The sequence below is a fragment of the Coffea eugenioides genome, chromosome 7, assembly GCF_003713205.1.
Source record: "Coffea eugenioides isolate CCC68of chromosome 7, Ceug_1.0, whole genome shotgun sequence".
Classification (NCBI taxonomy): Eukaryota; Viridiplantae; Streptophyta; class Magnoliopsida; order Gentianales; family Rubiaceae; genus Coffea; species Coffea eugenioides.
In genome coordinates, this window is record NC_040041.1 from 36,849,695 (window position 1) to 36,869,154 (window position 19,460).

The 19,460-nt window shown below is 36.7% G+C and overlaps 1 protein-coding gene across 1 annotated transcript; it reads left to right on the plus strand.

The window, feature by feature from the left end:
• Positions 1-4,454: 4,454 nt before the first annotated feature.
• On the plus strand, positions 4,455-4,995 carry LOC113777326 (uncharacterized protein At4g04775-like). Its single transcript, XM_027322360.1, has 2 exons — positions 4,455-4,616; positions 4,666-4,995. Exons 1-2 carry the CDS (start codon positions 4,455-4,457, stop codon positions 4,993-4,995), a joined length of 492 nt encoding a protein of 163 aa, XP_027178161.1.
• Positions 4,996-19,460: the final 14,465 nt, after the last annotated feature.

The window sequence follows — 19,460 nt, forward strand, 5'->3', positions numbered from 1 at the left end:
GATAATTGATTTTCTATAATAGCATCTCTAAAACTCAATGCATCAAAATATAAGTATTTATAACAAATAATTATAAAGATAAATAAGTAGAATTAAAAGGAAAAATATTACCTCAAAGATGTCAAACAATATATGTTTGTGTTTAGTGGTTGCTCAATAGTAGGTACTTGTATTTTGCGATAATTCAAATGTTAGCCATAAGAAATTGAAATAAGTTTATGAGTTAGAGATTTACCTCAATAGGTAGTCAAGAGTTGCTCGAGAAAATATCCAACAGTTGATTTGACACTAGTAGAATTTTGACAAAGTCTCGTGTTTCACCTTTGTTAGAAGCTCCGTTTTCACTTTTTGCTCAAAAGTAGAGACTCGTGCTGATAACGTGTTATAAAACTAATAAAGTAAGCTACTATAATATCAAGTGAAATATTGGAGAACATTAGAGAAATGGAGAGTGATATTCTTATATTCCAATGAATACAAAAGTCATCACAAAGGGTGTCAATGTACCTCTATATATAGGTACTACAAGATTAAAGGTACATCAATTCTATTAAACACCCACTACTACAAGAATATGAAGAAACCTATGAAACGGTTTCTCCACTACATGAATAGATTTATGGATTGTAACTTCTATACATAATATAGCCATAAATCATGAATTAATCCTCTTGGGAATACAAAGGGACATCCACATTTTAGTTGTTTAATAACAAGGGTAAACAATCATGAATTTTATGATAAAAATGCAACCTATCAATGGAACAAAAAATATAAAAACTACCATGGGCCGGGCCAACACTAATTAACACTTTAATCTAGATTGGTCCATAACCAACATGGTTTAACTGATATTATTTTGGACTAACATACTCCTAAACATCACTACTTGAGGCCCAACTCTCCAACAAAATATACTAAACCAATGACTAAAGAAACTTCAGACCGAACCCTAGCCATATGTCTCATCTCAGGCCAATGGACTGTCTCAACTATCTTGAACTTGAATTAATATCACGGTCCTTTGTAAAGCTTCATGGCTGAGCCCCTCAATGGCTGTATAGTCTTGCTCTTGATGTTGAATTGTGCGCGCCAAAGTTTGAAGAGACTCTTTGAATCATTTAGCCCTAACTCTCGTCACTGGACCTATAGGCACCTTCACTAGATTGACACTTGTAGAAGCTACACCTTGACCTTAACTTGCATCAAGTGATGAGAGATATTTTGATGATTCTTGATGATTTAAAGTGATTTTCAGTGAACATGAGGTACAAAATGTTCCAAGTATGAAATGCAATCAAGTTTAAAAGAAGAAGAGTTTGGCTACTCTGATACTTAGTGGAATTTTGTCTATATCTTGAGATAGAAGCATTGGATGGATATGATTCCTGATGATTGGAAAGTTTACTCAATGATCTACAACTTTATGTTTTGTGTAAAAGCCAATTCAGCTTCCATCAATGAGATATTTGTAGTACAAGTGGGTAAAAGAATAGGGCAACTTCAGAATTCATCGGAAAATGGAAAACCTGTAGCAAAAATAGGTATGAGGACAGATCCTAATGACTGGGTCACGAATCTTGCCCCAGAGATTCATATTTGAGTTGCAGAGCAAGTTGTAGCTATTTAACACAAGGTTTTTGACTAATTTTGTGAAAGATTTTGGCTGATTTTGCAAAAGCGTGGAGACTTGCAAAATCAAGGTTTTGGAATCTCAAGGACATTATTGAGAAACTTTAACATCATTACTTGGGGACTTGATTTCTCTATATATAGAGGCCCTTCAAAATATTTCTTAAATAGGGAGAGGTGCAAGAAATTCCCCACAAAAATGTATCTTTTTATATATTTTTTTTACTTTTAAGGTAGAGTAGGATAATTTTAAGTAGTAAGTGTCATCCACTCTTATACATTGGTTAGACTAGGATGAAGATGAAGTTGAAGAAGAAGGGAATGAAGATCATGCGACGAGAGTTTTCCCTTCTCCAACTGTTTATCTTTTGAATTGGATTTTTATGTGTGGTTAATATACAAGTTTTGGATTTGTATTCCATTATATATTTGTAAAGTTTCATGAGTTGCGTTTTAGTTGAACTTTCTATGATTGGTTTGTATTGATGGTTTGGCTATTTAATGCTAGTATTTTGAGTAAGTTATCTAACACTTTTGCTTTTCAAATGATGATTAACTGGACATTGATTGTGATAATTTCAAAGTGTTAGATTTGCAATGAGAATTGAAATTTAATACTAGTTAATTAAAGTGTTAAACATAGGAAGTACACTCACGAGAGTAGAGGTACACTTTTGTGACTTTGTTCTATATAATTTCATAGAACTTCATGAACCTATAGCTAGTTTCATAACTACAAGAGTAGGTATGGAGTAGTTATAGATGTAGTGGATTCAATATGAGAGTAGGTTTCATATACGTAAGGAAATTACTCCATAACTAATCGAGATAATAGTGCTCAATGATCCAAAAATTAAACTTGCATGAGTAGTTAGGGATATCATGATCTAAGGAGTTTTTATTTGCTATTTTCTTGCAAATTTTAGCTTACTTTTATTTTGTTCAATTTATTAATTATCTAAATAATAGAGGAGATTTAGTAGTGCCATTAGTTGTCTATTCTTTCTTATGGATTTGACTCTTAATACCCTGTACTCAATCTCAATTCATTTACTTGCAGAAAATCGTGTATAGGGTATTAGGAATTTATAAAGGGTAAAAGACCAAAAAACTTCCTGTGGTTTGTCAAATGTGCAATTTAACTCCTTGTGGTTTGGAAACCTACACTATAACTCCTTATGGTTTCAACTACATTAAAAATTGAATGGAAAGCATCCAATTTAATGGTTGTATGTGAAATGTCAATATTGCCCTTGTATAAATGAACCCCCGTGATTTGTTGAATGTTCAATGTAACTCCCTCTAGTTTAAAAAATTGCACTAAATTGAAAATTGAATAGAAAGCATTTCATGTATAGGAAGGGAACTATAGTGTAGGTTTTCAAAGTAGAGGGAGTTAAATTGAATATTTGGCAAATCACATGGAGTTTTTTTGGCATTTTAACCATTTATAAATGTAAAACTTAACTGTAGATTGTGTTTAATTTTGTGGGCATACCTCATGCTTGTTAGAATTAATTCTTATACAAAATATAAAAGTTGTACTATTTGGTATTCTTTCCAATGGATCAAGAATTAAGTCATTTGGAGATCTAGGTGATGAGTTATGTTTGAAATACTTTTCAGAAGATGGGTTCAAAGCACAATAGTAGAAAAGTTCTTCTGCAATTCAGATTTTTGATTGTAAAAACTTTGATGTCTTTATAAGAATTGTAGATCATGATCTTACCTTCAAATCAAGAATCAACAAAATCTAATCTTTGTAACTCAAATTATAACCAGTGTACTAAAATGTGTCATTGCTATCAATCTTTTTCCTCCTTATTTCTTCATTGCATTTCATCTTTTGATTCTTTTACACTCTCATATCACTTGAAATCATTAAGAATCATGCAAGTATCTTCTCGTTTTACTTCAATTGATGATTGAATCATTAATATCTACAAAAACATGAAGTTTTCATCACTTATTTCTATAGAATTACAATATTCCTCACTTGAACTGCCCAATATAAAATCTAACTAAAATCGTAATTATTTGACTTGAATTAAATAAAAAACACACTAAAGTGCTCATAACAAACCACAGACAAACATGCAAAAAAAGCACTCGTCAATTATAATATTCGTGGGATTGACTACTATGAACCAAGCATCAAACCTGTGTTTGATATCTTCAATGTTGGTGTCATAGCTCTAGAGTTGGCTCTTGGGCCATTTCGTAGTTATCGAGAACATTGTAATCGTCTGCTATTGGATTTCCATGATATCTTGGAAAAATTAAGCAAGAATGAAAGAGGACTTCTAATATCATTGCACCAGATCTTTATGATGAATGATCCAGCAACAAAAAGTCAAGCATTAGCTGGTCCCTCAACAGTTGCGGCAACAAGACCATAACCACAACCAGAAGTTGAAATATGGCCCCAAAAGTCATTAAAAGAAGAGGAAAAAACCTGGGGAGCCCTTAAACTATTGCCGTTGTCATCTTTTGGCCCCCCATCTAAAATTTGTTTCCGATTGATCCTTAAACAATTAAAAATGCATACTTTGAGGACTTCTGATGACTTTAACCACAAATCTAACCGGAAGTAAAGGGCATTTTTGTCCGTTCATGTTTGCACCCTCGGGACCAGCAACTAAGTAGCGTAAAAAGAAAGATGCAACTCTTCAATTCTGTAGCAAGGCAAAATCGAAGCAACGGAAATCCTTTCCAGAAATCGAGTTTTGCCCATTTGTTGAAATCCCATCTTCTTCTTCTGCAAAAGAAAGAAAAATTAGGGTTTTCTTGCATGTATAACATTGGAAACGACGAGGTGGAAGATGCCAAGATCAAATCCAATACCTCCAATGTGTGGCTGCGGATTGAGTACCATTCTGAAAACGTCATGGACTCCACGGAATCCAGGTCGAAGATATGCGGAATGTCCAGTTGCTCAGGTAATGGATAGCAGTAATTTAGTGAAGTTGTTAGTAATTGATGAGGTAAGTTGTTAGTAATTGCTATTTTGTTATGAATTTGAATTTGAGTTAGGGATGCAAGTATTGGAAATGGATAGATGAAGAAATGTGTCCGCGTTCAGTGGAGATTATACCTGGGTTGCTTCGGCGAATCAATCAAATGGAGAAACAGCTCACAAATGCCGAAGAGTCTGCACAAAAGTGGGAGTGCAAAGCAGCAAAATTGCAGACAAAGGTTCGAAGGTTGGAAATTATGATGCAACAACATGCATCAAGGGAGAGGAAGTTTGCTGCAGCTCTTGCAATCACCTATGGCTTTGTGTTAGCAGTATTTGCAGTCTGGGTGTTTGGAAATTTAGGAAATAATGATCTATTGCAATTACCCCAGAAAGATGTATTATAAGCAAAGGAATGAAGAAAGTGGAACTGGAATGTAATATGTACAAATGTAGTTCATGGGTGAATGGAAAAGCATGTTTTGCTTTAATTGGACACAGAACGTATTGGACAAGCATGTTTTGCTTTAATGATTGCATCATATTGGTTTATTCTGTTTTTGTGAGCAATGTACAATTGAAACAATGGTATATTTGACGTGTTCATTTTAACATGTTTAACAATGGAAAAGCTAGAATAGTGTAAAATTGGATTATGATAGAACATAGGGAAACCAAAAACCTTTTTGATTAAATACCAACTGCCAACATATAATTACATCATTAATACCAAGAGTCAAGCCACTTAATTAACAAACAAAAGGTGGTCCAACTGTACGACATCTACGAATAAACCACCAAAAAGACAAGTCATTTTCATGCTCGACATAGCACGAGATAAGTCATGTTCTGAAAGCAAAAGTAAAATGGCATCCAATGCCATTGACTAGGCAACAAATCTAATAGTTAGTTGAAGATGAAGGCACACGTCCTCTTCCTCTTCCTCTTGCACCAGCACCCTCACTTTGAGTTGGATTGACATTTCTTCTTCCTCCTGTACCAGCAACTTCATCCTGATTTGGATTCCCACTTCCTCTTCCTCTTCCTCTTCCACCAGCACTTTCACTTTGATTTTGAGTACCACTTCTTGTAGATCTACCTTGGCCCCATCTTCCTTTCCATCTTCCTACAGAAAAAGGAGGCTGCTTTCCAAGATAAGCATAGTTGGAGTTTATCCTTCCCTTTTCAGCATCAGTCAATGTATTGTTTTTCTTTGTCCTGGATGATGTGAGACGGATCTAGACGAACACCAAGTTGGGATGTTTTGCGGAACTTTGACCCTTCTAGAATCACGAGCCACGAACTAAGGAGATTCCTTAACCCACGACTAGCCACTTTAGTGAACCAAAAGTATAGATAGAAGAACGCCACAATCAAGGAGACTACTTGATTGATAAGTTCGTTGAACAACTTGAGATTAATTCTCAAGTATTCAAAGGAAATTCTCTTGAGACAAGAGAGAGTGAATAAACTCACATATGTTTTATAAAATCTGAAAACCGTCTAATGAATGAAAACCTAGGCTATATATAGCCTTACATGACTCAAACCCTAGAAGATCCAATGGACGACCTTGCCCTTCATTAAGGGTGAAAATATCTAACAACTAATTAACTAATCTAAGACTCAGAATTCGGCCAAAGTGAAGTGAAAATTGACCGAAATTATTAATGCTAACAAACAACTAATAATGGAAACTAAAACCCTAATTAGCAAGCTAGTACTCCGCGAACTAGTCTTTACTTGAATCTTCCAATTCCCCATGTGCTTGAATGGAATCGGCCTTGGTCTCTATATTCTCATCATTCCCCTCCTCTTAAAGGCGATTTGTCCCCAAATCATGACTCTTCTTCCAAAACAAAGGTGATGAGAGCATGTGTATAGTCACCAAGCAGCCTGCATGTCGCCTTCTCAAGCGAAGAAAGATCAGGACACCCTTGTGGGACACCAGGAAAACTTGTGGTGGTGGTAGATACATGTTGCGGACAGCAAGAGTTCCATGATAATGGCCACACAAGTGACGTCTCAAGCCTATGGGTGGACCGTGAGCGGACGCCCGGTGAACCAAGGTTTGGTTGGGCTGCGCGTTGTACGCATCAAGACGTGCAAAAGCGGCATCAAAGGCCATTGTAACCCGACTAGTGCTGGTTGGAACAAGTAGAACTGGTACAGCACAAGGGCTTAGATTCTCTTGAATCCAACCCTTACCAAGCAACTCCTCCACTTGTCGTTGTTGTTCCTTGGTTTCCTCAGGATTGGTCCTATATGGTGCCTTGTTTGGAAGGGAAGATCCAGGAATGAAATCAATTTGATGTTCAATTCCCCTTGATGGAGGCAATCCATTAGGTATATCCTCAGGAAAGACGTCTTGATACTCCTGTAAGAGGTTAGTAATAACACTAGGCAAAGAAGCATCAAGAGCATTAGTGAGTAAGGATTCCTTGCCAAATAAAATAAATAAAACCTGATTAGAATGCAAGGCCTTTCTCACATCTTTCACCTTGGCAAGCATGCTGGGTTTTCTCTCCTGTGCGGGCTCGAAGACCGAATGAGAGTGATCCAACTTGCTTGAAGAAGGATCGGCCAACACTAATTTCTTAGCTTTGGCGTTGTCCTTCTTGGTGGTAGCATGCAAGTCATACTCTTTTTGTAGACTAACTTGATCCTCATGTACTTGTTGAGGTGTAAGAGGTGCAAGTGTAATCTTTTTACAATTATGCATAAAAGAGTATTTGTTCAAGAAACCATCAAAAGTGACTCTTTTGTCAAATTGCCAAGGACGCCCTAAGAGTATATGTGTAGCTTGCATTGGTACTACATCACACATAACATCATCTTCATACCTACCAATGCGAAAAGTAACCAGAACTTGTTTAAGAACACGTACCTCTCCACTGTTGTTTAACCACTGAAGCTTGTAGGGATGGGGGTGCTCACTAGTTGGCAAGTTTAGTTTCTCCACCATCAATGCACTAGCAACATTAGTGCAACTTCCGGGGTCAATCACCAAGCTGCATACCTTGTTGGTCACATGGCACCTAGTGTAAAAGATGTTGTCACGTTGAAGTTCATCTTTACTAGCTTGAGTAGCTAGGGCTCTCCTTGCTACCAATCCAACTTTGTCTTGAGTTGGAACTTCCTCTATCTCATCTTCCTCTTCAACCAAGGAAGGCATGTCTTTGTACTCCTCCTCTTCATCATCAGTGACAATATCTCCATTTGGTAGCACAAGCATGGTCCTTGGATTTGGACATTGGCTTGCAATGTGCCCAACTCCTTGACACCTCCAACATTTGGTGTCACGATTCCTAGGTTTTGAAGTTTCAATTGTTGGTTTTGAAACAACCTTGGAGTCGGTTTTGGTAAAAGGTGGCCGTGAGCTTGTCCCTTGATCTTGCTTCGGCTTTGGAGTGGTCCAAGTATTCGAACCTCTCTCTTCCCTTCTAGGCTGGAATGGTCGAGTAAATGCCTGGGGATGAGGGTTATAATTTCTGGTTGTACCCCTCCTCTTGAGCCTTTGCTCAATCTTGATAGCCTTCTCCACCATATCTTCAATCTCCACATAGTATTGAAGCTCCAGTTGATCGGCTATTTCAACCCTCAGACCATTGAGAAATCTTGCCATTGTAGCTTCTCTATCTTCTTGAATATCAGCTCTCAACATGGAGATTTCCATGTCCTTGTAGTAGTCCTCAACTGAGCGTTGACCTTGTGTCAAGGTTTGAAGTTTTTGGTACAAGTCTCTATGGTAGTGACTTGGTACAAATCGCTTCTTCATCAGTCTCTTGAGCTCAGTCCAAGTGGTTATAGGTGGCTCTCCACACCTTCTTCTGCTTGTAGTCACTTGTTCCCACCAAACTATGGCATAGTCGGTGAATTCGACTACGGCAAGTCTCAATTTTTGTGCATCGGTGTAGTCATTACAATCAAATACTAGCTCTACTCGACTCTCCCATTCAAGGTATGTATCCGGATCAGATTTGCCTTGGAATGGAGGAATCTTCATCTTAATCCCCTTGATGGCATCACCGATTGCTCTTGTGTTTCGCTTTGGTCTTCTTTGCTCGTATGCCTCATGTTCCGAATCAGCATTGGAGTCACTAGATTCCCCCAGGGTGGATTTTCCCCTAGATTTCCTAGAAGAAGCCCTAGACGAACTTAGTTGATCAATTTGCTCATGGATTGTTTCCAACCTTTGGTCAAATCTCCTCTGCATTTCCTTCCACATATTATCCATTTTAAGTGATAACTGAGCAATGGTAATTTCTTGTTCCTGAGACATGGTGAAACCTGCAAAACTTGACAAATTGTTAGTAGAAAAATGCCTCACTTGCTCCCTTAAGTGTTTCACTCCTCTCGTATTTTCACTCAAGTGTGTATGGCACTCTAATGCTCTCACCAATTCACTTCTCAAACCACTTGTTTGTTTCCTTTGAAGAAATCAGAAATTGGCGCAAGGAAGTTCAATCAAACTTTAATCAAAATAGCTCCCAATTGTATCAAAGGAACAAGGAAACAAAAAGTAGAAATGGAAAGCTCAAGTAATGAATAAGGAATGGAAGAGGAAAAAATTGATGTACAAAGAAAAAAGAAAGTCCAAGTACGATGATGGAGTTCCCAAGTGCTTTACTTAATTGCCCAATTGATTTTTGGAAACAAGTTAGGTGTTGGACTTATTTGGAAATTTCCTTAAAGTCGGCTAACCAAACAGAATTATTACCAAAATTTTTGCAGATTCCCTCTCCAAAAACCTTCCTAAAGTCGGCTATAACAAATCAGAATTTGGTAGCTAAAAAAATTTCCAGATTTCTGCTCCTTTTAAACCTTCCAAAGTCGGCTGCAAAACAGAATTTGGTAGCTTCCTAACCGCTGAAAATTTCCAGATTTGTTACCTTATCAAATCAGAATAGCTTCCACGAAAAAAATTCCAGATTTCTTGTCTTTTTAAATTCCCCTCAAAGTCGGCTGGAATTTCCTAAAATTTTTTCCAGATTTGGTAGCTTCCTAACCCCAAAATTTTCCAGAATTGCCTCTTCTTAAATCCCCTCAAAATTTTCGTCCCTTACTCTCCCTCAAGAACAACAATTCGGCCCTCCCCTCTTTGCTCCACACAAGGACAGTTTTGACGCTTGGTGCTAAACAATGGCTTCACAAGATGACACAAGCAACGTCACCCAAGAATACCCCAAGCGGCCTGCTCAAGAAACTCCCAAGAGGTTTACTCCTAAGCCAAGAAAGCCCCGTATGGATGCAAGGACGTACAAGAAACTGTTTATACGTAGGAAGGTGCAAATCTTCAAGAATCAAGATGGTCAAGATCCTCAAAAAACTCAACGGGTGATACAAGTGATCAAGGCTCAAGGTGTGCAAGATTTTCAAGAGGAGGTTGGTCAAAACTTTTGAGTAGTCTTTTCTTGATGTAATTTTCTGGTTTGTTGGAACAAGTGCAACAAGACAGAATTTGGCAAATAAAAGTGCGGCTTCCTTCTTTGTTGTTTGCTACCCGAATGCCTTTTCTCTTTTCTTTTTCTGTTTGTTTTTTTTTTTTTTTTTGACTCTAAGAACACACAATTACTCGGCTGTTTTTTTTTTTGGGTAGAATTCCAGAATTTAATGTCAATCCAATGTTCTCCTTCAATCCTCCAATAATTATCAAGACATGTATCAAAGTTTCAAGACTTCAAGATTAGTTTCAAGAAACTCAAGAAACCCTAGATTATGGTAGTCCCTCTCCAAGATTCCAACCCCAAACAAGTTCAACCACAAAATCAGTTTAGGAAATTAATTAAAACAACTTGGTGGAATAAACTAAAGTTTGGACAGATTTGGCAAGAAACTTGCGCCCAAGGAAACCCTAGCGGCTGGATTTTTTTTTTTTTTTGTAATAACAATCGGATTTGACACAAGGAAGACACGACCAGAATTGCAAAATAAAGTTGACTAGAAAGCTTACGAACAAACTCAACGGGATATACTTGATGTCGTCGACTAGCTCTGATACCAACTGATGTGAGACGGATCTAGACGAACACCAAGTTGGGATGTTTTGCGGAACTTTGACCCTTCTAGAATCACGAGCCACGAACTAAGGAGATTCCTTAACCCACGACTAGCCACTTTAGTGAACCAAAAGTATAGATAGAAGAACGCCACAATCAAGGAGACTACTTGATTGATAAGTTCGTTGAACAACTTGAGATTAATTCTCAAGTATTCAAAGGAAATTCTCTTGAGACAAGAGAGAGTGAATAAACTCACATATGTTTTATAAAATCTGAAAACCGTCTAATGAATGAAAACCTAGGCTATATATAGCCTTACATGACTCAAACCCTAGAAGATCCAATGGACGACCTTGCCCTTCATTAAGGGTGAAAATATCTAACAACTAATTAACTAATCTAAGACTCAGAATTCGGCCAAAGTGAAGTGAAAATTGACCGAAATTATTAATGCTAACAAACAACTAATAATGGAAACTAAAACCCTAATTAGCAAGCTAGTACTCCGCGAACTAGTCTTTACTTGAATCTTCCAATTCCCCATGTGCTTGAATGGAATCGGCCTTGGTCTCTATATTCTCATCAAGGCTTGATTCTGGGGTGGTTGCCGTTGCTTTTGCTGTTGTGTTGACTGATTGAAGGGTGGTGGTTGGTGTTGTTGTCTAACCTGAGATGGCTGTTGTTGTTGGTTGTTTTGTGATTGATTCTGCTATTGGGTAGGCTGTCTAGATTGCTGTCCCTGCTCTTTATTTGCATGAGAAGATTCAGGTACACTCTGCTTTTCTCTCCTTCCCTGAAAGTGTAAATGTGGCCAGATCAATATGTGGATTAATGTACAAACAATGTTAGTGAAAATTCAAATTTCATACTCGTTTGGACTGTTGTTTTTCTGAATTTTGGCTTTGCTGTTGCTGCTCAGCCCCTCTATCTCTTGAACAAGTTGCAGCATTGTGGCCAGTCTCTCCACATTTTCTACAGTGCATCACAACTATCTTGCGCAGCTTGGTACTATTTCCCTTTTCCTCTGTTATATCCCTTCTTCTAGCCTTTTTTGGCCTTCCAGGTTGTACACAAGCGACTGGAGGATCCATTTCCAAATGCTCAGAATTAGGCCAAAGTGAGACCCCACTAATTGGCTCCAAGACATTCTCATAAATTTTAGCAAACAACTCTCTTGAGTAGCATGGGGCTGTCAACTGCATTGGATTTCTATCAGACACCAGCATTGCAGAAATGGCATGAATACACGGAATCCCACTTATCTCCCAAAGTTGGCACGTGCATGTGTTTTTTCTGAAATCTACTGCATATTGAGCTGCCCGAGGACCTTTCACTTGGTAGCCATACAAACCATTCCAGATTGGCTCCCAAAGACAGGCCTGCTTAATTCTATCCTCAATCAATTCTTTGATTAGGGGCCCTACTGGTTCAGTCCATTTAGATATCCCTTCTCTTCTTTGTTGGATCCTCTGCATCACCTTCTCTCTTATTTGTTCAAGCATTGATATTATTGGTTTGTCTCTGGCTTCAAGAATGAACGCATTGAAGGTTTCACAAATATTGTTTACCAGCATATCACATTTCGTATGGACTGGAAAAAATGCCTTACACCAGTGCCTGGCATGAGGTGCTTTTTCCACCCATTTAAAGGCCTCACAGTCAAAATCTTTCATGTCTTCCATGGCCTTGTTGAACTCTTCCATACTTGTACTAGGGGCTATACCCCACATCTTGGACTTCAAAGCTTTGCCGGGATGTTTTTTTTTAAAATTTCTGTACATGTGTTGTACACAATATCTATGCTCACTCCCAGGAAGTATCTCAGACAAAGCTCTGTCCAATCCCTTTACAAAGGTAAAAAAACATGAGTCAACACTCAAACTGATAAATATGAAGGATATCATTTCTATTGGAACAATTGTTAACACTCAAACTATATTGATATTCTTACCTTTTGTTGATCAGAAATGAAGGTGTAATGATGTTGATTGTCAATATTCAAGTCATCAGCCAGGAGTTGAAGGAACCATTTCCATTGCTCTCCAGCTTCTTTTTCAACAACTGCCCATGCAATGGGCCACCATCCATTGTTAGGGTCAACACCCATAGCTGTTAGTAATTGACCACGATGAGTTCCTTTAGTATGACAACCATCAAGACCTATTAGTGGCCTGCAACCACTAAAAAATCCCCTCTTAAGTGGCCCCAAACAGCAATAGAATCGCATGAATGTTGGATTACCACCAGGTTTTCTGAATGGAGTGAATACAATTTCAGTCGTTGTACCTGGATGAGTTTTTTTAAGCTCCTCAGAGTACCTACCCAAAAGTTTGTACTGCTCTTCAGCTGAACCCTTCACAGTTTGAGTAGCTAGTGCTCTTGCTTTATATGCCACTGCTCTAGTGATTTTGGACCTGTACTCTTCATCAACTGTTTGTATTAACTCTTTCACAGGCAGTTGTAGGTTGGATCTGTACCTCTCTTCATACCTATTTGCCAACCACTTTGAGGTAATAGCTCTATTCTTCCAAGCATGGCCACAGTTTTCATGCTTATCATAGATTGACTTCACCACTAAGTCATTTGTGCCTAGACAATTTACTGTTGAGGCAAAAACAAACCACCTACAGGGGTGCTTACATTTTGCTCTAACTCTTTTTCTCTCATTTTTGCAAGGCTTCACAGGTTTACCATTAACAATTGCATAGTTTTTAAGAGCTTCTTTGAACTCCCTGCTATCAGCAAATCTTTGCCCTTTAAAGAATTTTGGATTCTTCATGTCCCTCTCTGGGATAAAGTCAATGAATTTGGGGATATGTCCTCCCCTTTCCTCAGATGACTCTTCCCCACTATCTAGTTGATCATCTATTTTGTCCCCATCAAATGCAGCTCCAACATCTATAGATTTTGAACCAAAAGTTGCAGGCTGTCTTGCTTTATTTTTTTTGCCTTTCTTTTGTGATTGTTGGGTAGGAATGTTAGAAGTTCCAGTCACATCTTCATGCTCCTGCTGCTGCCTTCCCACAGATTGCTGGTCATTTTCTGTTTCATCTATACTGCCTGCATCCTCAAACATCAAGTCATCTCTGCAGAAATTATCATCAGCACTGAACTGCTCATTATCTGAGCTGCTGCTCGTGTCATCAGCAGCATCATTGTCTCTACCCTTACTAGTACCTACCCCTCCCACTGTTTTAGTTGCTGTCTTTTGTTTGTCACTTTCAATTTCAGCCTGTGAGGTTGGAATCTTTTCATTAACAATGTCTTTCTGCACCTGTTTTTCTGTTGAATTTTCACCTACACTTGCACCACTTTTTTTTTGATTTTGAGTTTCAGCATTCAAAGGCTTTTTGGTTAATACCATATCAGTACAAGGCTCCTCTATAACTCTGCCCTCATCATCTATTTCTTCTATCAAAACACCAGATTTTGGTGGTGCTGCATATGTCTCTACAGGCTCATTGAATTGCATTTTCAATACCTCTTCAATGGTCTTATGGTCACAGTAAACTTCCATCACCTTATATTCCTGTACCCAACTACAGAACTGGTTAACATGTTGATCAGTTTGCAATTGCCTTAGTCCATCAGGTAGAACACTTGTCGGCTCAAGGTAATAGTACAACACAGCTTCCTCTTCCCCATACCCCAGTTTTTTTAACATTTCATTAATCTCAAGCACTGACATTCTATCACCATCACACAAATCTATATGATCAACTTCACCACCAGTATAAAATCTGTAATCCGAACCATTAAACTTGCCCCCATAGTGCAATCTAATAGTAAAATATTCACTCCCATGTTCTGCACAATCATGTATCAAATTAAAATCAAAATTCACTATATTCATAGAGTAGTAAAAAATAAGCAGCAAAATTGCTAAATAAACAATTGCCCATGCAACATCAACTATTTTTTGTCAAACTCTATACCAGAAATTTCATTAATTTACTATTTTTAGTAAACTAATAATGGACCACAGATATAGTAGGACCCCATGCAACCTACCAACAGGACAAAACTCTCAGACCCTGTTTCCACCCAATTAATTTAATTAAACTCCACTATATCTAAGCCCCTATCAACCAACATCTAATTCTTTAACAGCCCTTAAATTGTTCAATAATAACACAACAATTACACACACAAACCCCGACGATATAAGCTTACAAATCAAGAGGCACATTACCGTATACGAGATATGGGTCAAAATATGCATCCCTCCTTCTGATCATCCATTTCATTTCTCTGTCCATCTGTAGCTTTCAATGCAGAATTTCTCCCATGCAACCTTCAATAGCTGTAATTGAAAGATTATCTAGCCATTCTTCTTATACTTTAGATGAAATTAGAAGAAGAAGATGGGATTTCAACAAATGGGCAAAACTCGATTTCTGGAAAGGATTTCCGTTGCTTCGATTTTGCCTTGCTACAGAATTGAAGAGTTGCATCTTTCTTTTTACGCTACTTAGTTGCTGGTCCCGAGGGTGCAAACATGAACGGACAAAAATGCCCTTTACTTCCGGTTAGATTTGTGGTTAAAGTCATCAGAAGTCCTCAAAGTATGCATTTTTAATTGTTTAAGGATCAATCGGAAACAAATTTTAGATGGGGGGCCAAAAGATGACAACGGCAATAGTTTAAGGGCTCCCCAGATTTTTTCCTCTTAAAAGAACTCTTTATCATGGAAGATTGGGTAGATCCAATCAATGTTTGATCTTTCCAGTTCGTTGTGAGGATGGTGAAAAGGTGCATAGTGTTAATCCAAAGATGAGGCCCATGGCTGCTAACCTGCTAGAGGATCAATTCTTTAGTCGATCGTCACAAGAAAGCAAACTTGCAATACTTTGCAGAAGATGTTTTTCAACATCCCGTAACTTCTCAAAAACTAGGATATTAACAAAGAAACATCAAGTTCTCCTGAGTCATGATCGTAATGAAGATGAGATGGAGGAATTCTTGATTTCTTAGTTTTTTCTTTAGTACTATCAATAGTAGCAGTTTCCTTTTTTAATACTATTAGTAGTAGCAAGCTCTTACTTGAATATGGTAGTGGCAGAGGTGGTGGAATTTTGGGAGGTATGAATAAGATGAGATGAGGGATTTTGAGAAATTAGAATTTGAGTATAGAATTTGTAATTAATGATTTCATCGGTTCACTTGTTAAGTTCAACTAAAAAAATTTGTAAGCACATTTGATAATAACCTTTTAGGGTAATTCTCATTGTTAGATTTAAGATTCGAATCCTATACCTCACAGTTGAGGATGAAAAAGGTATGGAGAGGGTGTGAGAGCAAAAGTGCAAAACTAGAGAAAAAAAATTACCCTTGCTATGATTAAACCAAAAAAAAAAAGAAAAAAAAGGTCAAATGACTTTGGTGCCACAAGAAACGCTTTCTTGCTCCTAAATAGCTTAATACATTAAATTATCAAGGATGTGAAAATTTTCAGGAAAAAAAGTGCATCGCATCAACCTTTAGATATAGCACCAATTGGTTGATGCTTAAGGTAGATATTCACAATTTTTTTTTTTTTTTAAATAGGCCACTGTAAATTGCTTGCCTGTCGCATCCGTATTCCTCACTTCGTTGTTTGATGCTTAAGGTCAATTTAGTTATGAAATGTCAAATCCATGAATTCGCTTGTTCATCAGCGTTCATGCTCACTTACAAAATATTATAGTGATATAGGCAAATGATAATTTGCACTCCAAAATAGTTCTTGATACTCTACTCTAACGTATTAATTAATGAAAGAAGATAAAGTACCAAAAGATTATTTTAAATTATAAATATCATTTGTCAATAAAAATGAAACAAAACAACATGCCTCGGCAAAAAATCAAGTTGAGAAGTTGCATAAGTTGTAAATAAGCACATAGTTATACACGATGAGGTGGAAAAAACTAAGAACGTTTCTATTGGAATCCTAAATTATATCATATTGAGCCATACAATTTCAATGAGTGTAATTTCATAAATTATTTTTATTTGAGAAACAAAATGCAAATTTACAAAAATATTGCTAAAATAAATAGACTTATAATGAATTTAAATAATGGACTTCCAATCCTGTGGCTTTAACTAGATTCCAATTTCAAATCCAATGAAATGTTAATTACGAATCAAAGGCAAGTACGGTTAAGATTTTCATATAGTTGTCTAGTTGTTGTACTTTTTACATAACATGATATATGTTTTTATAAATTATATTTGTGCATACCACTTCAATGCATAAATACAATCACATTTACAAGCATACACCAAATTATAGATGAAGTACAATAAGAGTTCCTAACTATAGCTACTCTAAATGTACTTGCTCCAATCCCTACTTAAACATGCAATAGTGCGGAAAACATAAAAACTAATATATAAAAGTAGTTAGATCAATTAATGAAATAACTTACATTCAGCATAAGGTCAAAGAAAAGCCAAAGGAATAAAAGCAAAAGGGTAAAAGGACAGGCAAAAAAGATTTAAATCATTTTGAAAATGTGAGAGGAGAAAAACACAACGAAAAGAGAAAAGGAAACAAAAGAGAGGTTAAGTTATTGTGACAAGTACAATGACCCCAATTTTTAACCCTCTAAAATTCATAATTTTCTCTCATTGGAGGAATAAATTAACTTTTGAGAATTTGGTTAAGATGTTTAAATTTTATTTAAAACATTGGGCCTATTTGGCAAGCAAGTTTTTGGTCAAGTTTGTCTACTACAAGTTTTTTAACAACTTTAACTACAGTAATTTTAAAAAACTTCTCAAAATTTTTAAACTTAAACTTCTAAATATCAAAAAATTTACACACTTCAAAAAATTTTTCAACAACTTCTACAGTAAGTTACAGTAAAATTTCAAACGAAAATAAATACCCAAAAAACTCATTCATCAAATGGGACATTATTATATGCTACAGTTAAGTCTATGGCCCCAATCCATCAACTTGGACTCTACTGGAGAGAAAATTAAGATCCTTGAAAGTGCTGTGGCATTAAAGGTGAAATTTAAAAGCTTCATAGGAATGGAAGCCTGAGCTGTTTGTTTGCGTTTTGCACCCCTTTACACACCTAATTACCAGCTGGAGTCAGCAATTCAGCAATTCTCATTATCATGATTCATCCTATTATCATTTAATGTTTATAGGCCCAGCTCCTGGAAAACAAATAAAGAAACAAACAAGCATTATATAACTAAAAATTTAAAAGCGGCAAATATCTTGATGGGCACTAAATTATTTATACCATTTTTTTGTCACTAAACTAGTTTCATTTTTAGATCACCCGCGCACTTTTATAATAGTATTTTATGTCAATTCCATTTTTGACATGCACGACTGCCATTATTATTTAATACAAATCTTGTACTACAAAGTTACAGCGTATAATAATACAAATCTTGCACATTATTACAATTGAATTCTGATTTGGTAAATATAGTAAGTAAAAATTGAAAATCAACGAACTTATTTTGTTCAACATTTTTATTTCTTCCCACACCCTTTTTACCTCGATTTACCATATACATGATTCAAATCCTGAATGTAACACTAGCAAAGACCAAAATTCAACAAACTATTTTTTTAAAAATATGCTCCCACCTCCAATTATCAGGTATATGATTTGAATTCTTAAAATGAGTGTGACAAAAACTTTAAAAGTTCTCCACTGTCCACTGAACCTAGGGGTGGCAATTCGGGTCCAAATCAGGTTGGCGGGTCGGGTTCGGGTCAACTCGTCAGAAAATCTGTTGACCCGAACCCGACCCGCCAACCCGTGACGGGTCAGGTATGTTAACCCGAACCCGAAAATTTCAGGTTGACGGGTTGGCGAGTCGACCCGAAATGACCCGAAACTTAATTTTAATTTATTAATTTATCACTATAATTTCTAATAAAATCAATTTCTCACAAAACTAATTACATAATCAAGTAATAAAAATTTAAATAAATAATTCCAAACCAAATCTAAAATAAATTAAACACCATAAAAGTGTTTTATCCCAAACAAAATATAAAATAAATTAAAACAGTATAAAAGTAAAAAATAATATAATATATTATTTGTCCAAATATAATAATTTCAACTTCACACAAATTAAATAAATTCATTTAGGATTAAGTAATTAATGCCTTTGAAAAAAAGAATAACTTAGTTTAGTTAGATAGAATTATTTTTATATTTATTAAATTATTTTTTAATTCGTAAACGGGTCATATCGGGTCATATCAGGTCACCACGGGTTGACCCGAAATCGACCTGTTTTCTTTTCGGGTTCATCGGGTCCAACCCGATTCTGACCCGAATTCCCGAAACCTCAACCCAAACCCATTAATTTCGTGTTAGGTTCGTGTTGTGTTTTCAGGTCGTGTCAAAAATTGCCACCCCTAACTGAACCAGTCCTAGTGGTTAGATTCAACGAATTTCTTTTTTTTTTTTTACCCTCTCTACACCCTTTCCACCCCACCTCCAATTGTTAGAGGATTTGAATCTTGGACCTGACGGCGAAGAAAACCTTAAGAGTCCTTCCATGATCACTAGCCGATCCTAAGTGGTTAAATTCAACGAACTTAATTACTCCTAAACTCAAAAGTCAAATGTAATAAATATTACTTCGGAAATGGCAGGCTGCAGTTCCATTTGCTACCCTCTCTTAATTGCAAATGGGCTGTTAAGCTGCCCCCTTCTACCACTAATACCTGTGGTCTCACTAGCCTCGAACCCCTCCTGACTCTAGTGAGACTATTAACTACTCTTGCTTTTGATATTAACTTCGTCACCTACTCTACAATTTGTCGTCCCAGTTCCAGTCGTCCCATGTTGTTCTTCTCAGAAGAAAAACACCGAGGAATCCGAAGCATCTACCCATAC